General features: G+C 34.7%; 1 protein-coding gene across 3 annotated transcripts in view; it reads right to left on the bottom strand.

Moving 5' to 3' along the window:
• Positions 1 to 27725, bottom strand: part of LOC118197716 (uncharacterized) — a 146838-nt gene that overhangs the window by 69289 nt on the left and 49824 nt on the right. The window contains exon 1 of one of the 3 annotated variants that reach the window (XM_035369247.2): positions 17523 to 17648. The exons of 1 other annotated variant lie outside the window; for it this stretch is intronic. In XM_035369247.2, the coding sequence (XP_035225138.2) occupies positions 17523 to 17579 (57 nt within the window). In that variant the 5' untranslated portion in view covers positions 17580 to 17648. Of the gene's footprint in view, positions 1 to 11058; positions 11416 to 17522; positions 17649 to 27725 lie in introns of those variants that run through there. One more of the 3 variants, XM_085816521.1, reaches the window with a different exon arrangement.

The following is a 27725-nucleotide window of genomic DNA, read 5'->3' as shown; positions in this document are numbered from 1 at the left end:
TTTTTTTTTTTTTTTTTTTTTTTTGCTGCTAGTACGTCAATAGTGTAGTAACGGTTGAGTATATACAGTTTGTAGGTGACTAAAGTTAAACTAAAGTCAGAAGAATTAAAGCATATTTATAATCGTTGGATCGAAATGAAATTGATGCATAAAGAATAACATTTTTGATTTGAAAGACGGCAAATATGTAATTATAACAACAAATAACGAATCTAGTGATCGCTAATACATTAACACCTTGTGAAGGAATTAAATTAGTGCTATCACTGGGTGTTGCAATCGAAGTCGATCTAGTTAAAGTAGAGTGTGTGAAGAAATTAATGACTTTGAAGCTTCATGGATAGAAGTCCTGTGCGTAGTAACAGGAAAATTCAACCAGAAAATACAAAAACCTACTATATTGCATAGAGGAAAAAAAAAAAAAAAAAAAGGCGCAACATTTTTTCTCAACAGGCTAGAAGAATCTAACCCCCAAAAATGTTTTAGATGAGCAATTAACACATTAAACTTTGACAAGAAAGAAGAAATCAAATCGAAGTTAATCTGATATTCCACAAGCTACCATCTCAATCGGAAAAAAAAAAAAAAAAAAAAAAGAGTACCGATACCGATAAACATAATAATAAATTTTCAAAATCTGTACATTAAAAACACAAGCAAATGAATGTTATCTCATCTGAAACTCAAAATTCAAAATCTAAAATCTTCCTAGAGTATCGGAAGATTTATTAGAAATGAAACACGAAAAGCAAGCATAAACATGTAATATAAAAAAAAATTAAGTCAATTCCTACTTAGGTCAACAAAGAAAAACTTTGTTTTTTTAAATTAAAAATTATTTATTTAAATTATTTAAATTTTTTTAATTAAAAATTTAAAAAATTAATATGTGAAAAAACTGTATTAACATCAAGTGTCATCCACTACAAGTTTAAAAAAAACGTATTTGAACTTGAATGAATAAAAAATATTTTATTAACGATTGAAAATTTGAACAAGATATAGGGAGAGTGTGAGCTAATAGTAGGAATTAAAAAAATAAATAAAATAAATAATAAGAACTTCCTAATACTATTATTTCGTACATATAAAATATCACAACAAGAATTAAAATAAATAAATTAATACTTAATTATACGTTTAAAGGAAGAACCAAAAGATCTTGAAATTCTATAGGAATTATCGCATCCCCCCTACATTTCTAATTCGAACTGCGGTGAGAGTATAGTTGATATTTCAAGTTTATAGCCCAGTAAAAATCTATAGGTTTCTTTATTTAATATTTTATTCATTTATTATCTATAGGTTTCTTTATTTAATACTTTATTTAATATTTTATTTTATAATATTTTATTTGGTGCACCAAATAAAAATGTGATGAATGATAATCCATCACCCATTCATCATTCACCATTCATCACCATAATTCATCATCATTAATCCATCTAGGTGGTGATTCACCTAGATTTAGTTGACTAGATCTCATGCCTCTACCCAGCTATCCTTTAAGTAAAAGGGAGTGGGTGGGAAATTATAACATTCCTCCGTATGTGCTCTCGTTTTGTAGCACGTCCAGCTAGCAGTTGGAAGATATATGATTCGAATTCCAGTGAGGTACAGCATTCCCTGGCTTTTAAAAATCCGAATGGTCTGTGCACTTCTACCCGAATTAAAATGTAGTAGGTGATAATTCATCATTACCTAGATGTGATTGTATATTTCTGTGTGTGTTCTCGTGGTGTAAAAGTTAACTTAGATTTGATCACTGGGTGTCGGTCTTCTCTCCAGTCATTCTTTAAGTGAGGGAGAATATACGGAATTATCGCATATCTCTATGTGTGCTTTCGTGGTGTAAGATGTTAGCAAGTCCAACAAGTAGTTCGGAGATACATGATTCGATTTCCGGCGAAAGTATAGCTGATTTTGCAAGTTTCCTGAATCGAAATGTCTAAAGGTTCTAAAGGTCACACCTGAATTACGCAAGTGTTTTTAATCTTGTATAAAGAAACTAAACGAAATCTGATGGCCACACCACATTACTTCCTTATACGGCTTATGAAATTATGCACTTTTTTATGCTTTTCATTTAAACTTATTTCCTCGAATAATTCTAACTTAATTTGCAGAGACATTAGGTACTGTTTGAAAGCAAGGAGAGGTGAAAAATGAGCAATGCCCTTGAACCATGGATCTCTCGAATACGCACCAAGTGTGCTGACCACTATATCACGAAGGCATGCTAAGAAGGAGGGAGAAATACATTATATACTCCCCCTTTTTAAAGGGCGACTGGAGATTAGGGGACCCAATCGCCAAATCCTGTGGTGGAGAATCATCATCCACCACCCTTTTTAGTTCGGGCGCCGCCATACTGACATTCGGTTATTTTGATGCAAGAGATGTGAAATGAGCAATGCCTTTGCAGGGACTCGAACCACGGACCTCTCGAATACGCGCCGAGTGTGCTAAGAACTACACCACGAAGGCATGCTAAGAAGCGGGAGAGATACCTTATAAATTAGCCGATGCTTCGAGGCAAGTTGAAAATCTCATCAATAATGGCAAATTTTGAAATTCAATATTCCGGTCATTATAAGTCCAATTTCTTATAATTTTATTTTTTCATAACGAATATAAAACTTTTCCATATATAAATACAGGAACCAGGAGGTTGCTTTAGAGGAACCAGGAGGAGTTAGATTCCTCTATTTGTCAAAAATTATTTTTTAAAATTTGTCATTGTCATGAATATTTTCTTAATTTAAAATACTTCTGTGATTGGAAGCATATGACTGTGATCAACGATTTCAAAAACAAAGGCCGGGAAAGCGGTGAATGTATATGTAAAATATTAGAAAATACGATGGCTGCTTTTAAAAATAATTGGCGACCTCAAAATTAACATTCTAAATTTGGGGATCTCCCCATGGGTTCATCTTTTCTCCCTAGTTCCCGATTTTTCTACGTAACGTAACGCTTTGATGCAGATACCTCTTGTCCAATCAAATTAATGTAACCCAAAACTCTGAAGTGAAACTTTCCCACTCCCAAGCTTCTTCCTCTGAAGTTCTATGACACTCTTCCCATTTTTCGCATAAGCTCTCCTGCTGACAAAACGCTTTTCATCCATGCTGCTGCCGCTTACCTGCTTAAGATGGCTTCTAAATGGAACTTATTGTATTCAAATATAATTAGGAAACATCTTGTCTGCAAAAGGATGGTTTGATATACGTAAAAAAATAAAAAATTGTGATTCTTCAAGATCCGTTGTGCTAAATGTGTTATCATGCTCTTCCACTCAGCCACCTCGAAGCCACTATGGTCTTCTCAGTCATCTACACAATATCGTAAACTGTTAAGTTCCATAACCTTCATCTACGCATTTTAAAATTATTACGTATATGAATATATATATTGCAATCGGTAGTACCAAACGTACATATATATATATAAGTTTGGTATTACCGAATGCAATTAAAAGGCGAAATGCACAACTAGATGTTATAGCAGTCCCGTATACAAAACTTCAAGGTTTCTACGGCAAATAGTTTTTGAGTTATATGAGCTACATACAAACGTATGTAATGTACGTACGAAGAAATCCCTTTTGATTCTATTATAAATTCATTTTACAATCCGTTTTGAGGCCCACCAGCGGCCCAGCAGTAAAGTCGCTGAACACTGGTAGTTCGGTCCGAGGTTCGAATCCCGCGAACGGGCTGGCTGCATGGGCGTTTTCGTGGTTTTCCCCATGTGTAACGTGTATACGAGCCAGTTTCCCTTAGAAAGTCCTCCACGAAGGCATCCCTCCCCATAGGCAGATAGCCCTAGTGTGCTTTACCATAATTAAATACACCAACTCCAATCCGTTTTGGGGAAAAAATTATCCCCTTTTTCTATCTGTCAGTATAGACGTCACGCAAAAATAAATCGCCCAAACAGAAGTTTGGAAAGAATTCGATAATCATTTTATTTCCCTCGTGCTAAATAAGATATTTCCGGATAGAGCAGTATTTTTCTAAACGTAGAGTTTCGAGGCTCATTTGCAAACAGAATAAAATTCACAGAATAAAAAGTGCAATTGATACATTAGAGTATACATTTATGTTTATGAACGTGAATATAGTTGACGGAATTAAACCAGAATACTACGAAGAAGAAATTTTTTTTCCAGTCCGAGCTAGAAATATAAAGATCAGTGGTTCGATTCTCGGGGGCAGGTAAATGATCTATCAGGTTCTCTAGCTTCGGGAAAAAGCACAAAAATTGTGTAGCGTCCATACTAAAATGTAGCGGATTATAACTCGTCTTTACTTGAATCTGGTTTGGGGATGTTGTGCCTCTTCCCAGTAGGCCTTTCCGTAATGGACGAATGTAAGCGACTACCCCATTTCCTCCTGTGTATTCTTACGATGTAATTGGTTAATTGTTAGTAGGTCCAGCCAGCAACTGAAAATCCGGGTTCCAGTCCCGGGCAGAGTAAAATTGATTTATCACAGTCCCTGGCTATGTACTAAATCCGTCTCAATTTTGATGTAGAACAGCCCAAAGGGACGGATGCAATGGTTTTCCCTCTTTTTTTTCCCCTATCACCAACCTCTCCAGGAGATTTTCGATTCGATGATATTTTAATGTCACAAAACACTGAACTGAAACTTTCCCACTCCCAACCTTCTTCCTCTGAAGTTCTATGACACTCTTCCCTTTTTTCGCATAAGCTCTCCTGCTGGCAAAACGCTTTTCATTCATGCTGCTGCCGTTAACCACAGTTCTGATCAATACGATATTAACGGCAGCAGCATGGATGAAAAGCGATGCTACTGATCATCGATTTATGCTCTTTCAATGATTCAAACCGAGCCCAAAGATATAGCAGCAACCACCGTTAACCACAGTTCTGATCAATGTGGTTTCGAAACAAATATAACACTTAAAAAAATCTAAAACTTTATAAGCAGTACAGCGGATAGCATGTAGACGTGAACTAAAAGGCCGCAAGTACCTATATGCTGTTTATTAGTCACAAACAGACCAACAATAACATTTACTATGCTTTCCTTAAAGTATTGCGGTAACCTTAGAAGGCTACCAACAACTATGCTCTTTTGAGAGCATTACGTCATTCTTAAAACCTGTTATAGGTGGTATTATCGGTGATATACCATCGAGTGCCAGTTAATATGTAAGCACCGAGGCGTATCTGACCAGTCTGTCAGAATTTGTGAAAGAGACCAGAAATCTGAAGTCGGGAAAAGCAAATAATATTTCTCATCCCACGCGATGAATTATTAGCAAAAAGGGTCGATATTTTATTGAATAACTTGACTGCTCGTGAGAAAACAGGCATGCAATAAACAGGAGATATCATCAAAATGTTTCTTGATCAATAACATAAAACCTAAACTTGTTATCGAAATAAACCTTAAGTCATGCACGATATATGATTTCCACTAAATTTCAGTAAATTTAAATCAATTTCCGGCAAAAAATATTAGTAAATTTCAAGAAACAAACTTCAGTTATCCTTTAAAAAGGAAGTACTGTAATTGCAAAAAATTTCGGGTATCATATTTCAACAGAAACGGGTTGTAAAATGGATTTACAATGGATTCAAAAGGCATTTCTTCGTACGTACGTATGTATGTATCTCGCATAAATCAAAAACGATCAGGCCCACCAGCAGCCGAGCGGTAAAAGTCGCTGGAAACTGGTAGTTCGGTCCGAGGTTCGAATCCCGCGAACGAGCTGACTGCATGGGGGTTATCCCCATGTGTAACGTGTATACAAGCCAGTTTCCCTTAGAAAGTCCTCCACAAAGGCATCCCTTCCCTTAGGCAGATAGCCCGAGTGTGCTTTGCCATAGTTAAATAAACCAAATCAAACCAAAAACTGTTAGTCATAGGACCTTGAAATTATGTACATGGGACTGCTATAACATCAACTTGTGCATCTCGCTTTTTTATTGCAATCGGCAATACCAAACGTATGTGCATATATATAATTATTTCATAAGAATAAATAGTAAAGTTAAATTAAATTTAAATAATTCTCTTGCGCCATTGCTGCAAGGAATAAAATTTGAATTTAGCAAACATTCTCTATTCGTAAAAAGCGAATTTAAAGTTAATTAAGGCCAACCAGCGGCCGAGCGTAAAAGCCACTGAACACTGGTAGTTCGTTCCGGGGTTCGAGTCCTGGCGAACGGGCTGGCTGCATGGGCGTTTTCGTGGTTTTCCCCATGTGTAACATGGATACGAGCCAGTTTCCCTTAAAAAGACCTCCACGGGGCATCCCTCTCTTTCCGTGTAGTGCCTAAGGGCGGAGCACTTAATAAATTAAAAAAAATAATAAATAAATAAAAATAATAAATAAATAAAGTTAATTAAAATTTTTAATTATTAAATTTTAATAGCAAAAAAATAAACAATTAATTGTTGCTGCAAACTAATCTACAATATCATTTAAATTCTGAGAGCATATGTAAATTAAGTGCAAGTACAAAAATGCATGAATAAAATATATAATATTCCAAAAAAATTTTCAATCCTAAAAATTTATAAAAAAAAATTTCTAAGACTAAATTAATTTCCATAGTGAATAATTGTTGAGCAGGCTGGAGACAGATCTTATCAAGTGGAAGTTGCCTCCAAGGCTAACTCTTCAATTACTCATTTCGTGTTTCGTCATCCATATAGGCTTGGGTACAATAATTTAAAACCAAAAGTAAATCAAAAGTAGTGAATTACTAAAATTCTAAGAAATGGAATTTTGAGAAATTTAGAAATAAATTGACAAGGAATCAGAATAATTAAAATAAAATTGCCAATGTAAAAAGAGTAGAAAATCAAAGCTCTCAAGAAAACCAAAGTAATTTAGAAACCTTGCCCAGTTGGAAACTTCCCCGACACGAATTGTGATGTAAATCAAAAATAAACTATATACAATCTATAAAAAATACATAAATAATGTTAAAATAGCACTAAAAAGGCAAGTAAATAGTAAGTTTTAATTAAACTTGTTTAACTTGTTTTAATTTAACTTACCAAACTATATTTGTATTTGGAGAGCGGAACAGCATTTGCCAAACCAAGTGATGTTGAGTAGTGTGTTTCCGCTAACATTATAAATAGAGGGCGCTAATATAAGGTAAAGTTGAGTGTTAAGCTGCAACCTGTTAGATCTATTTTAAAAACCTATTCTGTAAACTCTTAAATAATGTAAAATGTAAAATGTGTGTTCTGTGTGCAAAAAAGTTGCTAACTGTGAAGTATTGTAAAAATGTGTAAAAAATTGAAAAAAATGCAACTGTGATGTTATCTGAAAATGTAGTAGCAAATTATTAAGGAATGTCAAAAATCAAAAATGTTTTTGAAATAAAGTACGAAAAAAATTTTTTGAAGTAAAATTTATTAAATTTAATTTTAAGTAGAAATTTTTTAAAAAAAATGATTGATTGATTGATTAATTTTTGATTTACTTTTGGTTTTAAAGTACTATACCCAAGCCTGTATGGATGATAAAACACGAATTGAGTAATTGGTTTTGTTTATTTCATATGGCAAAGCACACTAGGGCTATCTGCCTAAGGGGAGGGATGCCTTCGTGGAGGACTTTCTAAGGGAAACTGGCTCGTATACACGTTACACATGGGGAAAACCACGAAAAGGCCCACTCATCTAGCCCGTTCTCGGGATTCGAACCTCGGACCGAACTACCAGTGTTCAGCGACTTTACTGCTCGGCCGCTGGTGGGTAATTGAGTAATTGGAGAGTTAGGTTTGGAGGCAACTTCCCCTTGATAAGATCTGCTCAACAATTATTCACTATGCAAATTAATTTAGTCTTAGAAATTTTTTAGGATTAAAATTTTTTTTGGAATATTATATATTTATTCATGGATTTTGATACTTGCATTTAATTTACATATGCTCTCAGAATTTAAATGATATTGTAGATTAGTTCGCGACAATAATTAAAGAACACATTTTTTGAAATTTAGAAACAAACAAGATGAAGTGTGTAAATATTGCTGTATAAAGAGAATTTGAAATTCGAATTATTGCTTACAATAATAAGTAAAAAATAAATAAAATTTTCTTTCTAATAATTACGAAATCATTTTTCTGCTTTTATTTATTTATTACGTGCTCCGCCCTTAGGCACTACACGGAAAGAGAGGGATGCCCCGTGGAGATCTTTTTAAGGGAAACTGGCTCGTATCCACGTTTCACATGGGGAAAACCACGAAAACGCCCATGCAGCCAGCCCGTTCGCTGGGACTCGAACCCCGGAACGAACTACCAGTGTTCAGCGGCTTTTACCGCTCGGCCGCTGGTGGGCCTCATTTATCTGCTTAAACATAATTAAATTATAAAGTTATCCAAAGGCGTTGTTTTTCAGCTAATGGATTAGATTTCCTTGAAGGCCTTCTAAATTCTGTATTTATGTCAATGTATCCAATATGTTTGCATAGACTTATTTTTTGCTAATGGAGCGATGCCAAACAAGTTAGGATTTCCTTTTAATTATAACTCAAGTTCTTGTGTATCTCATACTTTCAAAATTATTGTTCGGTGACAAGAAAATCTAGTTAGAAATAATTTCGGATATTTTCCAATAAAAGGGTTGGGTTGGGTTATTCAATTATGGGAAAGCACACGAGGGCTATCTGCCTAAAGGGAGGGATGCCTTTGTAGAGGACTTTGTAAGGGAAACTGGCTCGTATACACGCTACACATGGGAAAAACCACGAAAACGCCCATGCAGCCAGCCCGTTCGCGGGGTTCGAACCTCGGACCGAACTATCAGTGTTCAGCGCCTTTACCGCTCGGCCGCTGGTGGGCCTCCAATAAAAGGATGACACGCACCAAACAGTTTTCTCTAGAAAGACTTACGCGCCAAAATAGATATTTCTAGAGCGAGAAAACATACTTTGATAATCAACTCATTCTGATTGTAATAAAGGGGGACAAAAAATCCATCACCCTTATCAGTACAGTAGTTAGCAAAGGTGCCTCCGTACCGAGTTCGGGTTCGAATCGCCGAGAAAGCATGAATGTTTGCAAAATATATAAAGTGCGTGCGCCATGGGGATATTTAGAACACTGGCCAGCCGAAGAGCGTTAGTGCTAGAAGAAGAGAAGTAAGAGACCTTCGGGGTGTTTTCTACCAAAACTGAGGCGCAGCTGCAAAGTTAAAGAGGCAGGACTACAACGACCGTTGGCGAAATTCGGAAGTCCCGCCCACTTGTACCTGTTATATGCGGTAAAAGCTTCCTAAACATATGATATGCATCTCTTAATTTAGTTAATTAAAAAAAAAAACGAAGCGAGATAAAATGAAGGACTTTAAAAACTTTTCCTTGACAATATTTAATTTGAAAACAAGAATATTGTTATAAGGAATTGGAATAATACATTTAATTTAACAAAGGTCAATAAGAAACGTTGGCCCGATTTCAAAAGAAAATTGTTTGATGCTTGTTGGTTTATAATAGAAAACATCTAATGTGGATTGGATTGGATTGGATTATTCATTTATGGCAAAGCACAAGAGGGCTATCTGCCTAAAGGGAAGGATGCCTTCGTGGAGGACTTTCTAAGGGAAACTGGCTCGTATACATGTAACACATGGGAAAAACCACGAAAACGACCATGCAGCCAGCCCGTACGTGGGATTCGAACCTCGGACCGAACTACCAGTGTTCAGCGTCTTTACCGCTCTGCCGCTGGTGGGCTCATTGAATGTGGACACCACGACTGTCCTTGTACGGCCTATTAAACTATACACATTTTTTGCTGCACTTCATTTAAACTTATTTCCTTGAATTTCGTTAGAGGTACATTTCTCATTCAATCAATTCAATTCTCACTTCACAGCAAGGCAAAAAAACATAGAAATTCAAAAATCTTCATTAAAAAATTTTAAAATACAGAAAAACCCAAAATACCAAATACAGTAAAAAACAGTTTTAAAAACACTTTTTATAATTAAAATTAGAATTTGTACCCCAAAACTAGCAATTTGGTCTGCGTGCGGGAAGACAAAATTTTCGGTGACACAACTGAAATTAAATTTTGACCCACTGGGCATGAACACGCTGAAGTTGATACACCGACTGATTTAGTTCATAGTTCTACTAAGAATTTCAAGTGTAAACAAATGGCGGCCTTGTTAGACTTAGCGTCATTTAAACTTTTAAATTGTTGATAATTCTACAAGTATTGCATGCAGATCAACTAAAGGCATGAAAGCTTTATCCGAAACATAAGAACAGTATAATTGAATCACTTTTAAAGCAAAAAATACCAACATAGAAGAATAAAAATCTGAGCTCACCAACCAGGTAACATAGTGTATATATATATATATATATATATACGTTTGGTGAGGCCGATTGCAATCAAAAACGAATTCCTTGCACAACTACATGTTATAGCAGTCCTATATACAAAATTTCAACGTCCTATATACAAAATTTCAACGTTGTTGAGTTAATGCGAGATACATATATACATACGCATGTACGTACAGATGTCACGAAAACAATCCCTTTTGAATCCATTTTACTATATGTTTTGGAAAAAAGAGTCTTTTATTCTGTCCGTACGTACAGCTGTCACGTTAAAATATCGTTCAAATGGATTCGAGAGCGGTCAAAATGGATATTTTCGTTGATGTATGATACCCGAAATTTTCGAGATTACAATAATTCCTTTAGTTCGTACAAGAAAGTAAAAATCCACAATTTCCCAGCAGAAAGAATTAATTGCCTAGCTTCTGTTACTGCCCAATAGTGAGTACAGAGTAATTCGTGGTTATCAATGCAGTGAAGATAAATCCATACTTAATGGACTCTTTCTAGGCTACAGCTTCCTCAGACAAACCCTCTAAAAGTGTGAATAATTTTTGGCAACGTAAATAAATATCGGTACTGAGTATCACCACTCTAGAAGGAGCATCTCAAAAGATCAAAATCGTGTGGAACTTTAGGTGATCGTTTTAGAAAGAATTCATTGTAAATTAATTCTAACTAAGATTTCAAATAAAATGTACTTACAGTTCAAGTTGAGGCTTCTTCATATCATGTTGTTTGATATCCATTTAGTACAATGCATTATTCTTCCCCCAAAAATGCAGCACCAAGTTCATTACTGCAGTGCGAACCGATGGATATAACTATGAACAGAGCTGAAGGTTTTGAGAATTACCACACTGATGAAACAATTTTCGCTCCAAACCCAAATCTCATTCGAAAGCAAAACTGTCCTCTGCGAATGCATGCTCTGTTGCATTTTCTCGTGCTTAAATGGGCAATAAGTAGTTTCGCTGTTCTAAAATGATCATTGCTTTAGATCGATAGCATCATCGAAATATTTTACGTCAGATTACAAATAAATCGCATTTTCTTTCGGGCTTTCAGTCTTCCTCGAATTTACAGACGATCTGAAAGAAGATGGCGCTGGCTGGTAGAATTAATCGCTCAACTGAAAGAATGCGAGCACACCTGTCTAACGTGTGGACGCGGATCTATCATGTAGGGAAATAAACAATTCATTAAAGCGATCTAGATTTTAAAAAAGCAAACAAAGATTCGATCCAACGAACCGAGGAATGGTTTGTGTCTGCACTGCTCTTTTAAGCAAAATGCTACTCAGGATATATATTCCTGCTCACAAGCATGTGCGTGTGTATCGAAGTACAGCACAACAAGAAAGGCAGGCGAAATCACCCACCGGAATAATTGTTGTAGTAAATGTGGGATGTTCGTTTATTTTCTTGATCGCATGAAAAATGGAATCTAGAAAATGTCTTGTTTTTCGCTTAGTACAGAAAAATAGGATCAATCAGTTGTTTAATTTATAAATTAGATGAATGAAATGTAATAACAATAAGGTGGCCTCCCATTTGAGACGACTTTGCATTTCATTTTGAAAGTGTTTTTAAAAATATGAAGAGCTAGTATTTAAAATGTGATTTACGTATGTTAAACAGATTTCACAAGAAAGACAGCCGGATGCTTTAAAAACAATCCTTCAAAATAAATAAGTAAATATGTTTACTTTTACTGTAAAAAATAAATAACAACTTAGAAAGTATTTTCTTCCTCCTTTCTGCGTGCCTTCGTGGTGTCACGGTACCACATTCGGAGCGTATTCGAGAGGTCCAGTTTGAGTTCCAGCGAGGGCATTGCTCATTTTTCATGTCTCATACTTCAAAAATCCCGAACTAAAAGGTGGTGGAGGATGATTCTTCACCAGGATATGGCGATTGCTTCCCCTAATCCCCAGTCGCCCTTTAAATGGGGATGGTAATTTTCTCCCTCCTTTCTGCGTGCCTTCATGGTAAAACGGTAGCACACTCGGCGCGTATTCAAGAGGTCCAGGTTCGAGCCTCGACCAGGGCGTTGCACATTTATCCTGTCCCCTGCTTCAGGAAAATATCCTAATGATTCAACAAACTGAAAAATAGTTTCTTTTATTTTTCAATTGTTGTTGAATTTTATTCATTCGGCTGGATGAATTATTACTTTCATGTTTCTCCGTAAGTAATTTGAATATTAACCAATTTCTCTTAGAAAACACTTTATGAAGGCATCCATCCTCTTAAGAGATAATTCTTGAGTACTTTCTGTAATCAAATAATATAGCTAACCAGATATTTGTATCTCCAAATTACCTCCTATATTAGCCACGTAATACCACTATATAGGCCCCGAAACTCACCTTAGTTATATAGACCCGAAAAACTTTAGTTCACTCATGCTTATTTTTACTTCCTTGTACGAAGTAAAAAGGAAGTATTGTAATCGCGAAAAGTTTCAGACAGCATATTTCAACGAAAATATCCATTTTGACCTCTTTCGAATGAAATTTAACGATGTATTTCTGTGATATCTGTACATAAAGACAGACTAAAACACTCTTTTCCTACAAAAAAATTATAAAACTGCTTTAAGATGAATTCTGAAGAGAATTTTTCGTGGCGTCTGTACGAACGTATGTACGTACGTATCTCGCATAACTCAAAAACGAGTAGCCTCAGAACGTTGAAATTTTGTATAAAGGACTGCTATAACATGTAGATGCGCACCTCGTATTTTGGTTGCAATCGGCCGCACCAAACGTATATAAATATATTTATATACTATATATCCACTCTGTTACCCGGATCAGTGATCTCAGTTTCTTTGCTTATATGTTCGTAAATGGTACATTTTTTGCTTTAAAAATGATTGAATTATGTTGTTTTTATCTTCCGGTTAAGGTTTTTATGCCTTTAGTAAATCTGTATGCAATATTTTTAGAATTATCAACAATTTTAAAATTGTTTAAGTGCTGCTAAGCCTAATAATTTTTTTTATGGCGGCCATTGTTTGTTTACATTTGAAACAGCAGAGTAATGGATTTGCTGCCAATCTAGAGAAACTTAGCTTCGCAACAACAAAGGTAACGGCTTCATTTATTATTGCGAATTAAATCATGATTAATCCTTTCTATGGAATTTTTTCGAGGAAATAAGCATTTAAGATTTACTTCGTAATTTTTAATAGAGATATTTTGAATTTTTATGACTTTTTGACTTCTCGCAAAGTGAGAACTGAATTAATTGAATGAGAAATACTCAATCGTCTGTGAAAAACTGTTTCTTTTCTGTTTTATTTGCTTAATTTCTTTTATACATCGTTCTAGCTTTATTATAGTATTTGAATAGAACATGTGACAACGATTAGATAATTCTTTAAATGATATACATTTTGTGCACTCTGAGTTATAATATGAAGGAAATATAATACTGTTAAGTGAACCTAGCGCCAGAGTGTCGCTATGGTAAACAAAGTGAATTTTAAAGAATGCATTTATTGTATTGTGGTTTATGCGTTGTCGGCGAAGTAGGTTTAATTCAATCTAATAAGTTTAAACGAAATGCAAAAAAAAAATTCGTATAATTTAATATTCCGTACAAGGAAGTCATGTGGTGTACACATCAGATTTTTTTTCATTGATTTAATAAACACATACACAAAATAATACAGTACAGTCAATACTTTTAAAAAGGGGGGTTAAATTAATTTAAACGGATTTAGAAGATAATCGATTGGCCCAAAATTTATGGTAGACACGCATCCTGCAAATATTCATGAAAAAAAAAAAAAAAAAAAAAAAAAGAGAGAGAGAGAGAGAACATGCATACTTAGAGGATTCTTATTTTTCGGTGAATCATTGGTTAGATATAAGAAGTGCTCTTGTTGTTCTAAAAACAAGCTAAACAAAAGCAGTGACTTTATGTCAATTCCCTCTTCATGGAAGGCAATTTTAACCTACGTTATACAGCATAATTCCAGTCGTTACCTTTTACCTTCCCTTAGTACAGAGCTTAAATTGTCCTACCGGAGCCTGGCTTTGGTACGTCTCAGTTTCTTGGGTAAATCGTAAATCTTGCCGAAGCGCTCCAGTACTACTGTAGAGACATTAGGTTAATCCTAAGCAGGAGAGATGAAAAACAAGCAACGCCTCCGCCGAGACTCGAACCACGGGCCTCTCGAATACGCGCCGAGCGTGCTGTCGACTACACTACGAAGGCATGCTAAGAAGACGGGAGAAATAACTTATACTTCTTTTATATAAGTGAAACACAGTTTCAACAGACAAATTTTATTTAAAAAATAAATATACCTTTAAAATTGATTATAACTTTCGAATTCATGCCTGTCTTTCTCTGGGTAACAAACACTTTGACGGAAGTCCCCCATTCACATATCAAAGGCTTATTTTCCGAGTAGTGCAATAAATTTAAGAAAGCGGGCCAAACCTTTTGTTCCCGAACATATTAACAGTGATTACCTTGGTCTCCCACGTCCAGAGCTAGAGACCTCTCACAGCAGAGCTCCTGCAGACTTGAACTATGTAACCAAATATGGGGGACTAAATTGTCATTTATGCAGACCTCGCATTTGTTCTCATGTTGTCATCGATGGGGGGGATTTGTTTGCGCAGTCCTATTCTACTTCCTAGCTAGAATTACAATGGAAGGGCCTCGCGGTCAGAAAGCGTTGTACTCCAGGGATATTGATTTCAATTCTTTTTCGACTACTTTCCAGAGTTAATGAGTTGAGGTAGGTTTGCGCTTAGAAAGAGCTCTTAAGAGACCAAATGAACAATAGTCCACAAATAAAACATCAGAGGACTTCGCAGAAATACGTTGAAAAGGCATATATGCAATTTTTCCTTTTTTTCAAGGAATACAGTTTGCTTACCAAAGCGTGACTTGTTGTTTGTTTTGACGAAATTTCACTCTTTGAAAGTCATTGGGATAAAAAAGATGAAATTTCTTCTGCAAATATCTGACGTACAGCTATCACTTGATGGTACGTTTAGTTGATTTTAACACTTTTTCTCACTCTTCTTATTTTAATATTCCACTGGGAGAGAATCCTGCGACAATGATAAACCTCTTTTATTTTATTTATTGCTGCTACAGTTGTATTTCAAGTATTTGAAATTAAATTATTAGGCGGATTTTCTCTTGTTACCAACGATTTAACTTTAGAGAAACATTAGAAACGATACGTTATTCGTTTGGAGTCTTCTTTCCATGTAGAAGTAATAACAGACAGAGGTTTTTTCTCTTTCCCATAAATAATGTTGCTTATTTTGTCCTAAATTTAATACCATGCATTTCACAACGTTTCTGTATTATTGAAAACGAATATTTCTCTTCGGAAAGCGCAAGGTGCCCACCAGCGGCCGAGCGGTAAAGTCGCCGAACACTAGTAGTTCGGTCCGAGGTTCGAATCCCGCGAACAGGCTGGCTGCATGGGCGTTTTCGTGGTTTTCCCCATGTGTAACGTGTATACGAGCCGGTTTCCCTTAGAAAGTCCTCCACGAAGGCATCCCTCCCCTTAGGCAGATAGCCCTAGTGTGCTTTGCCGTAATTAAATAAACCAAACCAGTCGGAAAGCGCAAAAGCATATCCGTCAATCCACAGCTAGTTGACATGCGACATTTTGAAAAAAAAAAAAAAAAGAATAAATATAAGAGTAGTAGACGATATTTCTCGTTTCGGATAATAAGCGGTTACTAAAAAGTTTTGTTCCAAAATATTTTCTTAAAAAAAAAAAAAAAAAAAAAAAAAAAAAAAAAACTTTAAAAATTAATTAAAAAAAAAAATTCGCTCCAAAAATTTATAAACGCCGTTTGTATTTTGACTAAAAAAAGGGGGGGGGCAGAATGAGGATTTTTTCAATTGTGTTAAATTCACAGAAATAATATGAAACAAACAAAAAAAATAAGCGTCCCTCACCATTTTAGATGTACATAAAAAGGAAATTAGAATGTATTTTTTTAGTTGTGTAAATTTTGCAGAAATCAAACACGCTAAAATTTCCTCAAACAAGTTAATTAAATCATTATTTATTAAATCAAGTACATTTTGCCGCCTCCTGTTAAAACAGAAATATTATCTTAATCGTGTAAACTTTGCAGAAATAAAATATAGTAAACAGAAGGGGGGTGGGGTAAGAATCTTTCATATATTTTACCTGCAAATAATAAAAGAGAATAAAGGAATTTCTTTTCTTTCTGCAAACTTTACAAAATAAAATGCGATAAAAGGGAAAATAAAATTCTCTCTATTGCATACATTTTCTTTACAGATAAAATGGAAATTAAAATATATATATATTTTTTAAATTATGCAAACTTTGGAAAAATAAAACACAGTATGCGAAAACCGTAAATTGCTCCACTTGCTTTAAAGCAATATTTTGCTTATAGATAAAATGAAAGTTATTCTTCTAAAACTGTATAAAACTGCACAAATAAGATTAGCTTACTTGTATATAATTTTGTCCATATTGAAACAAAAATAAAACTATATTTTTCAAACTGTATTAATTTTGCAAAAATAAAATACAGTAAAGGAAAAATTTTAATTCTCTCTCACTTTTACAGTAATATTTGCATATGCATAAAATGAAAATGATAACATTTTTATTGTGTCAGTTTTGAGGAATATAATACAATAAACGTTTTTTTTAATTTTTATTTTAAATTTATTTAAATATTTAATGAAAATTTTTTAAAACTGTGTAAGCTTTGCAGATATAAAATATGGTAAACGGGAGGGGGGTTTGCATATATTACACATAGGATGGGGAAAATATATAAATTGTGTAAAATTTGCAAAAAGAAAATATGATAAATAAAAGATAAAATTATCTGTTTTGCATCGTAGTTAGTACATAAAGTATTGCTTACAGGCAAACTGCTTGGATTTTTCGAATATCCAGATGGATCTTGGCCCAAGTTAATCTGGACATTTGGAACACTGTTTACATGAATAATATAATAAATGAGTAGCTAATATTTTTGCACGTTGTGAAATTAGAAAATTACTAGATCGTGCAAAATGCATTCCAGAACTCTGTTGGATAGAAAGACGAATGCTCTTACAGGAGTAGAATTGATAAACAAGAGCAGAGAGAGAGAGAGAGAAAGTAACGGTTCGAAATTCATCACTTACCGAGGAAGCGGGGCTCCTGGATTTCGCTCCCTTGGGTTTCGATCCCTTCTGTCCCATGGCGTTCCGTTCAATGAAATGTTGCCCCTCCGATTAAACTGCGTGGCAGAACGGACGGGCAGACATCTGCCTCGCTCCCAACTGACGTTCGACATCTGCCACGCGACCCCTGTCATGCCACCCTCCCTGCGATTGAAAGTGTATTTCGAATGATCCCGAACGCGTGCGCGTGTTGATTTCTTACCCCCCTCATGAACTCAAAAACTCCTCTTTTCACAGATGATATCGTTGCGATTGCTCTGAAAGTATATTTTTGGAGGCGGTTCAGCATCCGAAATATATTTGCCTTCCCCCTTTCTTGCCCTTTAAAATGGTCGGGAGTGCTAACACATGCAAGCTGAAGCATCGGATTGCGAACATGTTGAACATGAGAAAAAGAAAAAAAAAAAAAAAAACAGTTCCTCTTACGTTGCGATGAGAAAATGAAATAGGAAATAGGTCGACATAATTTCTTTTGATGTGTTCTAAAACTATGAAAACTGATTAAATTTGTGAACGTTTTATTATACTTGGCAAATTTACGAAACTCCAGATAGAAACGATATAATTCAAAGTGAATGAAAATTTTTTCTCCCACTTGGTGTAAAGCACGTATCTGCGATATAGAATCAGGGATCGATTTGCAAAACTGGGAGGTCCGTAGCAAAACTTCTTAGAAAGGCCCTTCTCTGCTTCTTTTAATGACGTAGATATCAATGATGCGAATCCTATAAAGAATTCTGTGAAACACTCTAATTATTTGCTAGTTCCCTTTAGTTTAAAGAGGCTTTAGCCCAGAAGGGCTATTAGAAGAAGGGCCATTTTGCGTAGAATCACTAAAAGCGTTGAATCACTTTTCAGAATGTTGCCAGCGGATATTATCGTCCTGTATTATATTTAAAGAAATTAAATAATGCAGAATATGCATGAATGTATGCATGTTTCTCGCAACAGTGAAAAAACAATTTTAACTAGGGCCATCAAAATTTGAATAACGTAGTCCTCCACCTGAACATGTGCACCTCGAAGACGGAATTTTGAATTTGCTTTACTATCTATTTCATATTTTGTAAAGCTTCAACGAATTTTTGATTAAAAAAACTCAACGATTTTTAAGCGAGTAGTGACAACATTGTACAGAATAAAACATTTTTATCTCCAGCACGCGAGACTCTCTATCAGAAATTCTAAAGATATGCTATTTTTAAATATTTTGTGATTTTGCTGTTGAATCGAATTTTATGTAGCGTAAAGGCCAAGAACGGCTGTTGAATAATTAAAGTAAACACACAAATTGTTAATAATAAAAATTTTAAAAAATTGTAAAGTAATTTTTGCAAATACCTTTTGCCCTTTGGCAGCTGAGGCAGATGGTTCGGTAGTTAAACCGTCGAAACTAGTCCTAGAAAAGTTTCAAATATATAATGCTCATTTTTGTTGTTTGACTAAAATAATCGTTGTTCGGCGTTATGATTTTAACCTTAAACTATATTATTATTGATCTTCCTCTCTATGTAAAAAACGATAGGAATTTTGTGTAAATTAATTTTGTATTACTTTCAACTTCACTTAAAAAGTCTACATAAACCACTATTTTGGAAAAATAATTTTTTTTAAAGAAAAAATCTGATGTGTACACCACATGACTTCCTTGTACGAAATATTAAATTATACACATTTTTTCTTGCATTTTATTTAAACTTATTAGATTGAATTAAACCTACTTCGCCGACAGCGCATAAACCACAATAGAATAAATGCATTCTTTAAAATTCACTTTGTTTACCATAGCGACACTCTGGCGCTAGGTTTACTTAACAGTATTTTCATTCATATTATAACTCAGAATGCACAAAATTTATATCATTTAAAGAATTATCTAATCGTTGCCACATGTTCTATTCAAATTCTATAACAAAGCTAGAACGATGTATAAAAGAAATTAAGCAAACAAAACGAAAAAGAAAAAGTTTTTCACAGACGATTGAGTATTTCTCATTCAATTAATTGAGTTCTCACTTCGCGAGAAGGCCAAAAATACATAAAAACTCAAAATATCTATATTAAAAATTACGAAGTAAATCTTAAACACTTATTTCTTCGAAAACATTCCAGAAAGAATTAAGCATGATTTAATTGGCAATAATAAATGAATGCATTATCTTTGTTGTTGCGAAGCTAAATTTCTCTAGATTGGCAACAAACCCACTAGTCTCCTGTTTCAAATGTAAACATCAATGGCCGCCATTAAAAACAGGCTTAGCGTCAATTAAAGAACTTTAAAATTGCTGATAATTCTAAAAATATTGCACACAGATTTACTAAAGGCATAAAATCCTTAACCGGAAGATAAAAACAACATAATTCAATCATTTTTAAAACAAAAAATGTACAATTTACAAACATATAAGAGTAAACAAACTGATATCACTGAGCCGGGTAATAGAGTGGATATATATATAAATATATTTATATACATTTTGCTTTCTTTTTTGCACGTGGTGTGGCAGCCATTTTGTGATTGTAGGAGTTTCGGTGAGTACATTTTTGCAATTTTCAAGTTATGTTTATGTTTTGTACATTTGGATATTATGCTTTGCTTGTCTGATTTCATGCATTTTGCTTACAAATATTTTGTTTTCTATTCATTTCAGTGAGGGATTTTTCTGCTATTTTGTGTGTACTTTATTATTGCTCAGTTAATTTAGTTTGATTTTCTGCATTGTTTATCATGCCTTCATCCGTTAATCGTTTCACTAAATTACGCCTGAAACGGCAAAAATTCCTGAATCATCTTGACTTTTTACTTAAATGTAAATGTAAAAAATTGATCCCCAATTTTATTCAAATCAAATCTAATCAAAAACCTTCGAGTCGCGTTTCAAGAATTCTGTTAAATTGCAAACTTGCCTTACTTCGGTCCGTGATAAGGGATACACGTCAACAATTGTCCAAAATTGAACATGAACTCTATAAGCTTCATCTGAAACTCGCTAAAACATATCCAAAATTCACTGCCCTTGAACAAAAGTCTTGGTCTAGAACGGAGAATGCATTTAACCGTCATAAAAACACCCTTGCAGTTAAATTCGAAAAACTTCTTTTACAGTCTTCCAGTTCAAGTAGTTCAAAAAATCTTCCCATTGTAAACATCAAGCCAATAGTTAATATTTCTAATGTTAGTCTTTCAGAAGAACAAGAGTGAATTCTAAAATATAATTTTAACTTTTCACAAACCTGTAAACCCTCGATTCCAAAGATTTTGGCTCCTATCGAAAAAGCTTTCAAGTTCAGTAAAGTTTCAGATTCACAGAAAGAAATGATTAGGCATCTTATCGCTCATAATGTGAAATTCAATAATAAACCTTTGAAACCAAATCTAACTGCGAGAGAAAGAGCTAAAATGCGCGAAATTCATTCTAACCCGGATATTATCATTTCAAAGGCCGACAAAGGTGGTCAGATAGTCGTCATGGATAAGAACACTTACATCGATGGCGTCACTAAACTCTTAAACGAAGGACCATATAATCCGATCCCTAAAGATTCTTCACCTTCCGATTTGTCAAAAATAAAAACTGCGATCAAATCTTCGCAAATCATTTCAAGCAACTTAAAACCTTCGCTTATCCCATCTGTTGCGAATTGTGCCAGATTATATGCTCTTCCCAAAATTCATAAAAGTGGTATTCCTTTCCGCCCTATTGTATCAAATTTAGGTACTGCCTCGTATCCATTAGCTAAATATTTAGTTTCTAGATTTTCCACTCTATTATACAATAACATTTACACCATAAAAAATTCAATAGAGTTTGTAAAAAAGGTTAAAAACATTTCTCCTCGTAATTTACTCATGGTTTCTTTTGATGTAAAATCATTATTCACCATTGTCCCAGTGGAGGGTGCATTAAGATGTCTAGAAACCAGACTTCGCGAATTTCATTTCTCTTGCATCGAAATTGATGAGCTAATTTCTCTCACTCAACTCTGTTTGAAACAAACACATTTTGTTTTCCAAAATAAATATTACAAGCAAACTGAGGGATTAGCCATGGGAAGCCCCCTCAGTCCCATCCTGGCTGATATCTACATGCATTATTATGAATCAAAATTGTTTGAAACTTTAAACTTCCCGGCATGGTTCCGCTACGTAGACGATACTTTTACCCTGTTTGAAGGTAATAAAGATGATTTAAATAGAGTTCTTTCAACAATGAATTCTATTGATCCTGCTATTCAGTTCACTTTTGAACTTGAGACTTGCAATTCTCTTCCGTTTCTCGACATTCTGGTCACACGTAACACATCCAACTTCAGTACTACAGTTTACTGTAAACCTTCATCGGTTTGCCTTCCACCACACTTTAAATCATGTCATCCCACTAAACAAAAGTTAGCTTCATTTTATTCCTATGTTTTCCGTGCTCTTCAAGTTTGCTCCTCCAAACTAGCCCTTGATGAAGAACTAAATTATTTAAAAGCAATAGCTATTGACAGGGGCTTTTCACCCAACATTAATCAAGCAGTTAAAAAATTCTCATCTCAACACACTAAAAGCCACACTCTTATTTTAGGAGATTATAAAAATTCTGTTGTCATTCCCTTCTTTCCATCAATTAGCTATAAAGTTGCACATATTTTGCAGAAATTTAACTTTCGGGTTGTTTACTCTCCCATCCATAAAATTCCAACTTTTATACTCAAGGACCCCATTCCGGATATGAATTCCTGGGGTATTTATAGGATTCATTGCCAGTGCGGTTTAATTTACATTGGCCAAACTAAGAGGAGCCTTAAAATTTCGCGTCAAAGAACATGAGGCATATGTTAGAAAATTCCATTGGAGAACATCTTCCATTGGAGAACTGGATTTTCTAGAGGCATTTCACATTCATAAAAATCTTTCTGTTCTAGTTAACGATCCTAATTCCAATCCAAATTTGCCTTCGGCTTTTAGAGAAATTATGTTTTAGTTCTGGTTTCGCCAACAGATGGCGCCACTTGCTTATTCTTGTCCAGGCTTTCTTATCTTATCTAAACATTATTTCCTATCTTGTTCATTTGCGGTTTTGCAGCTGAAGATGATGGTTCGGTAAAACCATCGAAACTAGTCCTGTGAAAATTTTGTGAATTAACGCTGATTTTTGTTGTTTGACTTCTGAATCAATATTTATATACGTTTGGTGCTGCCGATTACAACCAAAATACGAGGTGCACATCTAACATGTTATAGCAGTCCTATATACAAAATTTCAACGTTCTGAGGCTACTCGTTTTTGAGTTATGCGAGATACGTGCGTACGCACGAACGTACGTACGTGCATACGTTCGTACAGACGCCACGAAAAATTCTCTTCAGAATAAATTTTAAAGCAGTTTTATAATTTTTTTGAAGGAAAACAGTATTTTATTCTCTCCTTACGTACAGATATGACGCAAAACCATCGTTAAATTGCATTCGATAGCGGTCAAAATGGATATTTTCGTTGAAATATGCTGCCTGAAACTTTTCGCGATTACAATACTTGCTTTTTACTTCGTACAAGGAAGTAAAAAGGCCATTTCAAGAAAATAAATAAATAGATACAAAATAAATAAAAAATAAATAAATAAGCACTCCGGCTAACCTCCGAAAGCAAGGTTATTAAAATAAAAGCTTTACTATAAGACAAATTACAATTCTGCTACTATAATTACGAACATTTCAAAATACAGCACTCATATCAAGCCCCCCCCCCAAAAAAAAAAAAAAAAAAAAAAAAAAAACTGAAAGCTTTCAGATTTTAACGCGCGTTTTTTTAACGTTTTGTGTGTTAACTTACTAAATATCATGTTCTTCGCACTTAAACCATAAAATTAAATTCAACAGCAATACAAAATAATTTTAAAATGAGCATATCTTTAGAATTTCCGATACACAGTTTAAAGGACTGGAATTTTTTTTTTTTTTTTTTTTTTTTTTTGAGAATGGGAACACTTTTGCTCGCACTGAAGTTTTTGAATTTATAATCAAAAATTCATTAAAGTGTTACAAAATATGAAATCGCTAATAAAAATATTCCATGTTCCAAATTAGAGCTTCCAGAAGCCCATATTTGGTGGAGGATTATGTTATTCAAAATTTGATGGCAGTAGGTACATTTCGACCGCCTGAAGCGCAACCCTGGTTGGCATTCTGCCAAAACACATAAACTCGTTCAAAAGGGGCGGTATTACTTGCTGCGACATGAAAGGTCTTCTTTTCTCCGGAAAGAGCTATGCTGGAGGGAAAGAAAGTCCCCATCCTTCTACCCTATTTTGAGAATAATTCGGTCCGAATGGCGCATGCGTGTTTCCGCTCATGGTCGCGGATGAGGCGGTCGAACTATACCGTTGTTTTGCCACAATGCGAGAAACATATATACCTTTATGTAGAATCTTCATTATTTAATTTCTTTAAATATAATACAGGGCAATAATATTTGGTGGCAACAATTTGAAAAGTGAAACGGACATTTAAAGTTTTCAACGCAAAATGCGAAAACGAAAGTAATAGCCCTTTTGGGCTAATGCTCTTTGGGCTAAAAATAAGGCCAAAAAATTTATCAGAAGACGATATCGTTATGAAGGTCCAAGGATCGAAGGATCTCTAGCGTAAGAAAGAAATTCATCGATTCCTCGAATGGATGTTCGAATTCATCAAAAAGATGCTCTAATCACAACAGCACGACTCCGGAAAACCCGACAATTCTTTAAAACTTTTAACAATAATAATTTTTTATTATTAGTCCAAAGGGATTTGAATCCCGAAGGACTATTAGTTTCATTTTGGCATTTTGCGTCGGACGGATAAATGTCGGTTCACTTTTCAAACTGTTGCCATAAAATGTTAGAGTCCTGCATTATATTTGAAGAAATTAAATAATGAAAAATCTGCATAAATGTATGTATATTTCTCGTATTGTGATAAAACAACGGTACATAGAGTCATCGAATTTTGAATAACGTAATCCTCCAACGAATATGAGCATGTGGAAGACCAAATTTGAAATTTGAAATTTGTTTTATGATCGATTTCCTATTTTTTAAAACTTTGATGAATTTTTGATTAACAAACTCAAGGATTTCAAAGCGAGCAATGGCAACGTTGTGCAGAAAAAACATTTTTATCTCCAGCGCGTGAGTCTCTATATCGGAAATTCTAAAGATATGCTCGTTTTAAAACTATTTTGCGATATTGCTGTTGCACTGGATCTTATGGTTTAAGTGCGAGGAACATGATATTTAATAAAGAAAGGTAACACACAAAATATTAAAAAACGCCCCTTTGGACGTAATTTAAAATCTGAAACATTTCAGATTTTTTTTTTTTAATCTTTTTTTTTATTTTATTTCTTTTAGATGATTCAAGTAAAAACAAAGAGTTTGAAAGGAAAGCTGGGAGGTCAGTTCTATGTAAGGAATTCAAAAATATTATTTTCGAAAGCGATATGTACAAAAATAAAATCATTTCTACTATTCTATTTATTTCTTTTTGTTAATTAAAAAGGTCCGACTATGAGTTATCCGAAAATAAATGTTACCTGACATGCATCAACCCTAAATTAGTTAGGATAAATTGTATTTATTACATCAGAGTATTCTACATTATTTGAAACGTGATATGAACTTAACCTCTAAATTGCATTTTCAACCTCTGAGATAGGCAATATCCCCTTTTATTTACTCATTCTTTCATGAGTGAAATGATGACTAAGATGGCATTGGATTGTAGGTCTCTAAAACCTAGAATGAGGAAACGTTCCGGATGACTTCCTAACCAAATGCTCAGAATGGAAGTGCAAACTGGAGGTTTTTAGTAAAATTCCAACAGCCTCATCTTTCAGAACCAACCGTTATTCTCAAAGCTTTTGACTGAAGATTCCATTCAAGGTCACAACTGAAAGTTTCGCATGGTTGTCATTTCCAGTTATTTAGTATAACCTGACAGGAAAAGGTCGCGAAATCTATATATTGATTTGGACGAAGTTAAGATTAGGAATCTAACCTAAATTTGTTACACAGGAACAGATGACCATCCTGTTTGTGATTCTACTTTTTTTTTGTAATACTGATTACATGAATTGGCGCAAACACATATGAAAATACATAAATACTAAATTTTTTAAATACGTCAAAAGTCGTTAATTTGGACATCCATAATCCGGAATGATCTATAATCCGGACCTCAAAGCTAAAAACTTTCTGCGCACGCGCCGCGTTGACACATGCGCATAGGCGTTTACGCGTGCACGTAAGACCTTTACGACTGCACATATGCGAGTGCGCAAACGCAGAATACATTTTCGCGTGCGCGTTTAACGTATAACGGACGGTATAAGCTAAAATTATCTAATTATCTATTTCAGTTAATGTTGACGATTGCGTTGTTCCTTAATCTTCGAAGTGGATGCGGCTTATTATTTTTTGCAGACTGTAAGAGAAATTTTATAAAAGTAAACTTGAACTTTCGATTATATCAAATAGAATTTCCGATGCTGGAGCTCCTAAAGGATCTACAAAACGAAAGTATGTTTCGATGTCCATCAAACAAAAAGTGGAATTGCTGCAAAAAATGGATAAAGACATGAAGAAGGTGACAGAGAGGTTAGTGAAAACGAAAAAATTTCGATTGACAAATTAGTCGGTATTCTCGGCACGGCAATTACGGGACTTGAACAGCGGAACTTTGTAACTGAACAAGAAATCATGTCTGTTTATAGAACTAAAGAGAAAGTATTATCACATAAAACGAAGCAACTTAAACAACTTACATTGAAAGAAATGTTTAATAAAGTAAACAAACAAATATTAAGTTCTTTTTGTAAATTTTGATACCCTTTAGATCATAATTGTTCTTTATTTCATAAATTACGGTTTCATATTTTTAATTTTAGAATTTCTGCATGCCATCTTACGAGATTTAAACTGATGATCTATAGTCCGGAAAAATCGATAATCCGGAATCGCCGAAGTCCCGATGAGTCCGGATTAACGACTTTTGACTGTATAGATATAACAATAACATTTCCATATAATTATGATTATATATAATTCTTATAATGATTGCCACCACCATCATCGTCATCATTGAAATTTAAGAGGTTGGTTTGGCTTAGTTGATTATGGCAAAGCACACTAGAGCTATCTGCCTAAAAGGATGGATACCTACGAAGAGGACTTTCTCAGGGAACTGGCTCGTATACACGTTACACATTGGGAAATCACGAAAACGCCCATGCAGCCAGCCTGTTCGCCTTGGAATCGAACCCAAGTCAGACCTACCAATGAGAAGCGATTTTAACGCTCGATCGCTGGCAGGCTGAAATTTAAGAGAGGAAAAATACGTGGTGAATATCATCTTTGAGTGGAAGGACAAATTGAGAGCTTATATGATTAAACAAGGTATATTAGTAAATGTTCTTGTACAGACATTAGGTATTTTTGGAAGCAGGCAAGATGAAAAATAGCAAACGCCTTCGCCGGGAATCAAACCACGGACCCCTGAAATACCAGCCCAGCGTGCAGAACCACTACACCACGAAGGCACGCTAGGAAGGCGGGAGAAATACCATATATACTCCCCCTTTTAAAGGGCGACTGGAAGAAACCCAGTCGCAAAATCCTGGGTGTGAAGAATCAGCATCCACAACCCTTTTAGTTCGGACGCCACTGTAGAGACATTAGGATTTTTTGGAAGTAAGAGAGATAAAACATTAGCACTCGCTTTCGCCGGGAATCGAACCACGGACCTCTGAAATACCGGCTCAGTGTGCTGACCACTACACCACGAAGATACGCTAGGAAAGCCGGAGAAATACCTTATATTCTAAATTTTTTATGTTATATAATCTAAATATGGAAATCTTCATCATTGATAAACATGGTATAACGATAAACGTTAAAAGGAGTTATAGAAAGAGAAAATTTTAGTTTTAAGGTTTATGTAAGTTAACACATTATTTTATGTTAATTCCTTTATAAGGTATTTCTCCCGCTTTCCTAGCGTGCCTTCGTGGTGTAGCGGTTCTGTACACTGAGCCGGTATTCAGAGGTCCGTGGTTCGATTCCCGGCGAAGGCGGTTGCATATTTTTCATCTTTCCTGCTTCCAATTAACCTAATGTCTCTACAAGTGGCGCCCGAACTAA

Source organism: Stegodyphus dumicola, chromosome 5 (genome assembly GCF_044657685.1).
Source record: "Stegodyphus dumicola isolate Sdum_Otavi_A_Nest chromosome 5, ASM4465768v1".
Taxonomy (NCBI): domain Eukaryota; kingdom Metazoa; phylum Arthropoda; class Arachnida; order Araneae; family Eresidae; genus Stegodyphus; species Stegodyphus dumicola.
The sequence above is the reverse complement of the archived record's forward strand: the minus strand, read 5'-3'. Positions and strand labels throughout refer to the sequence as shown.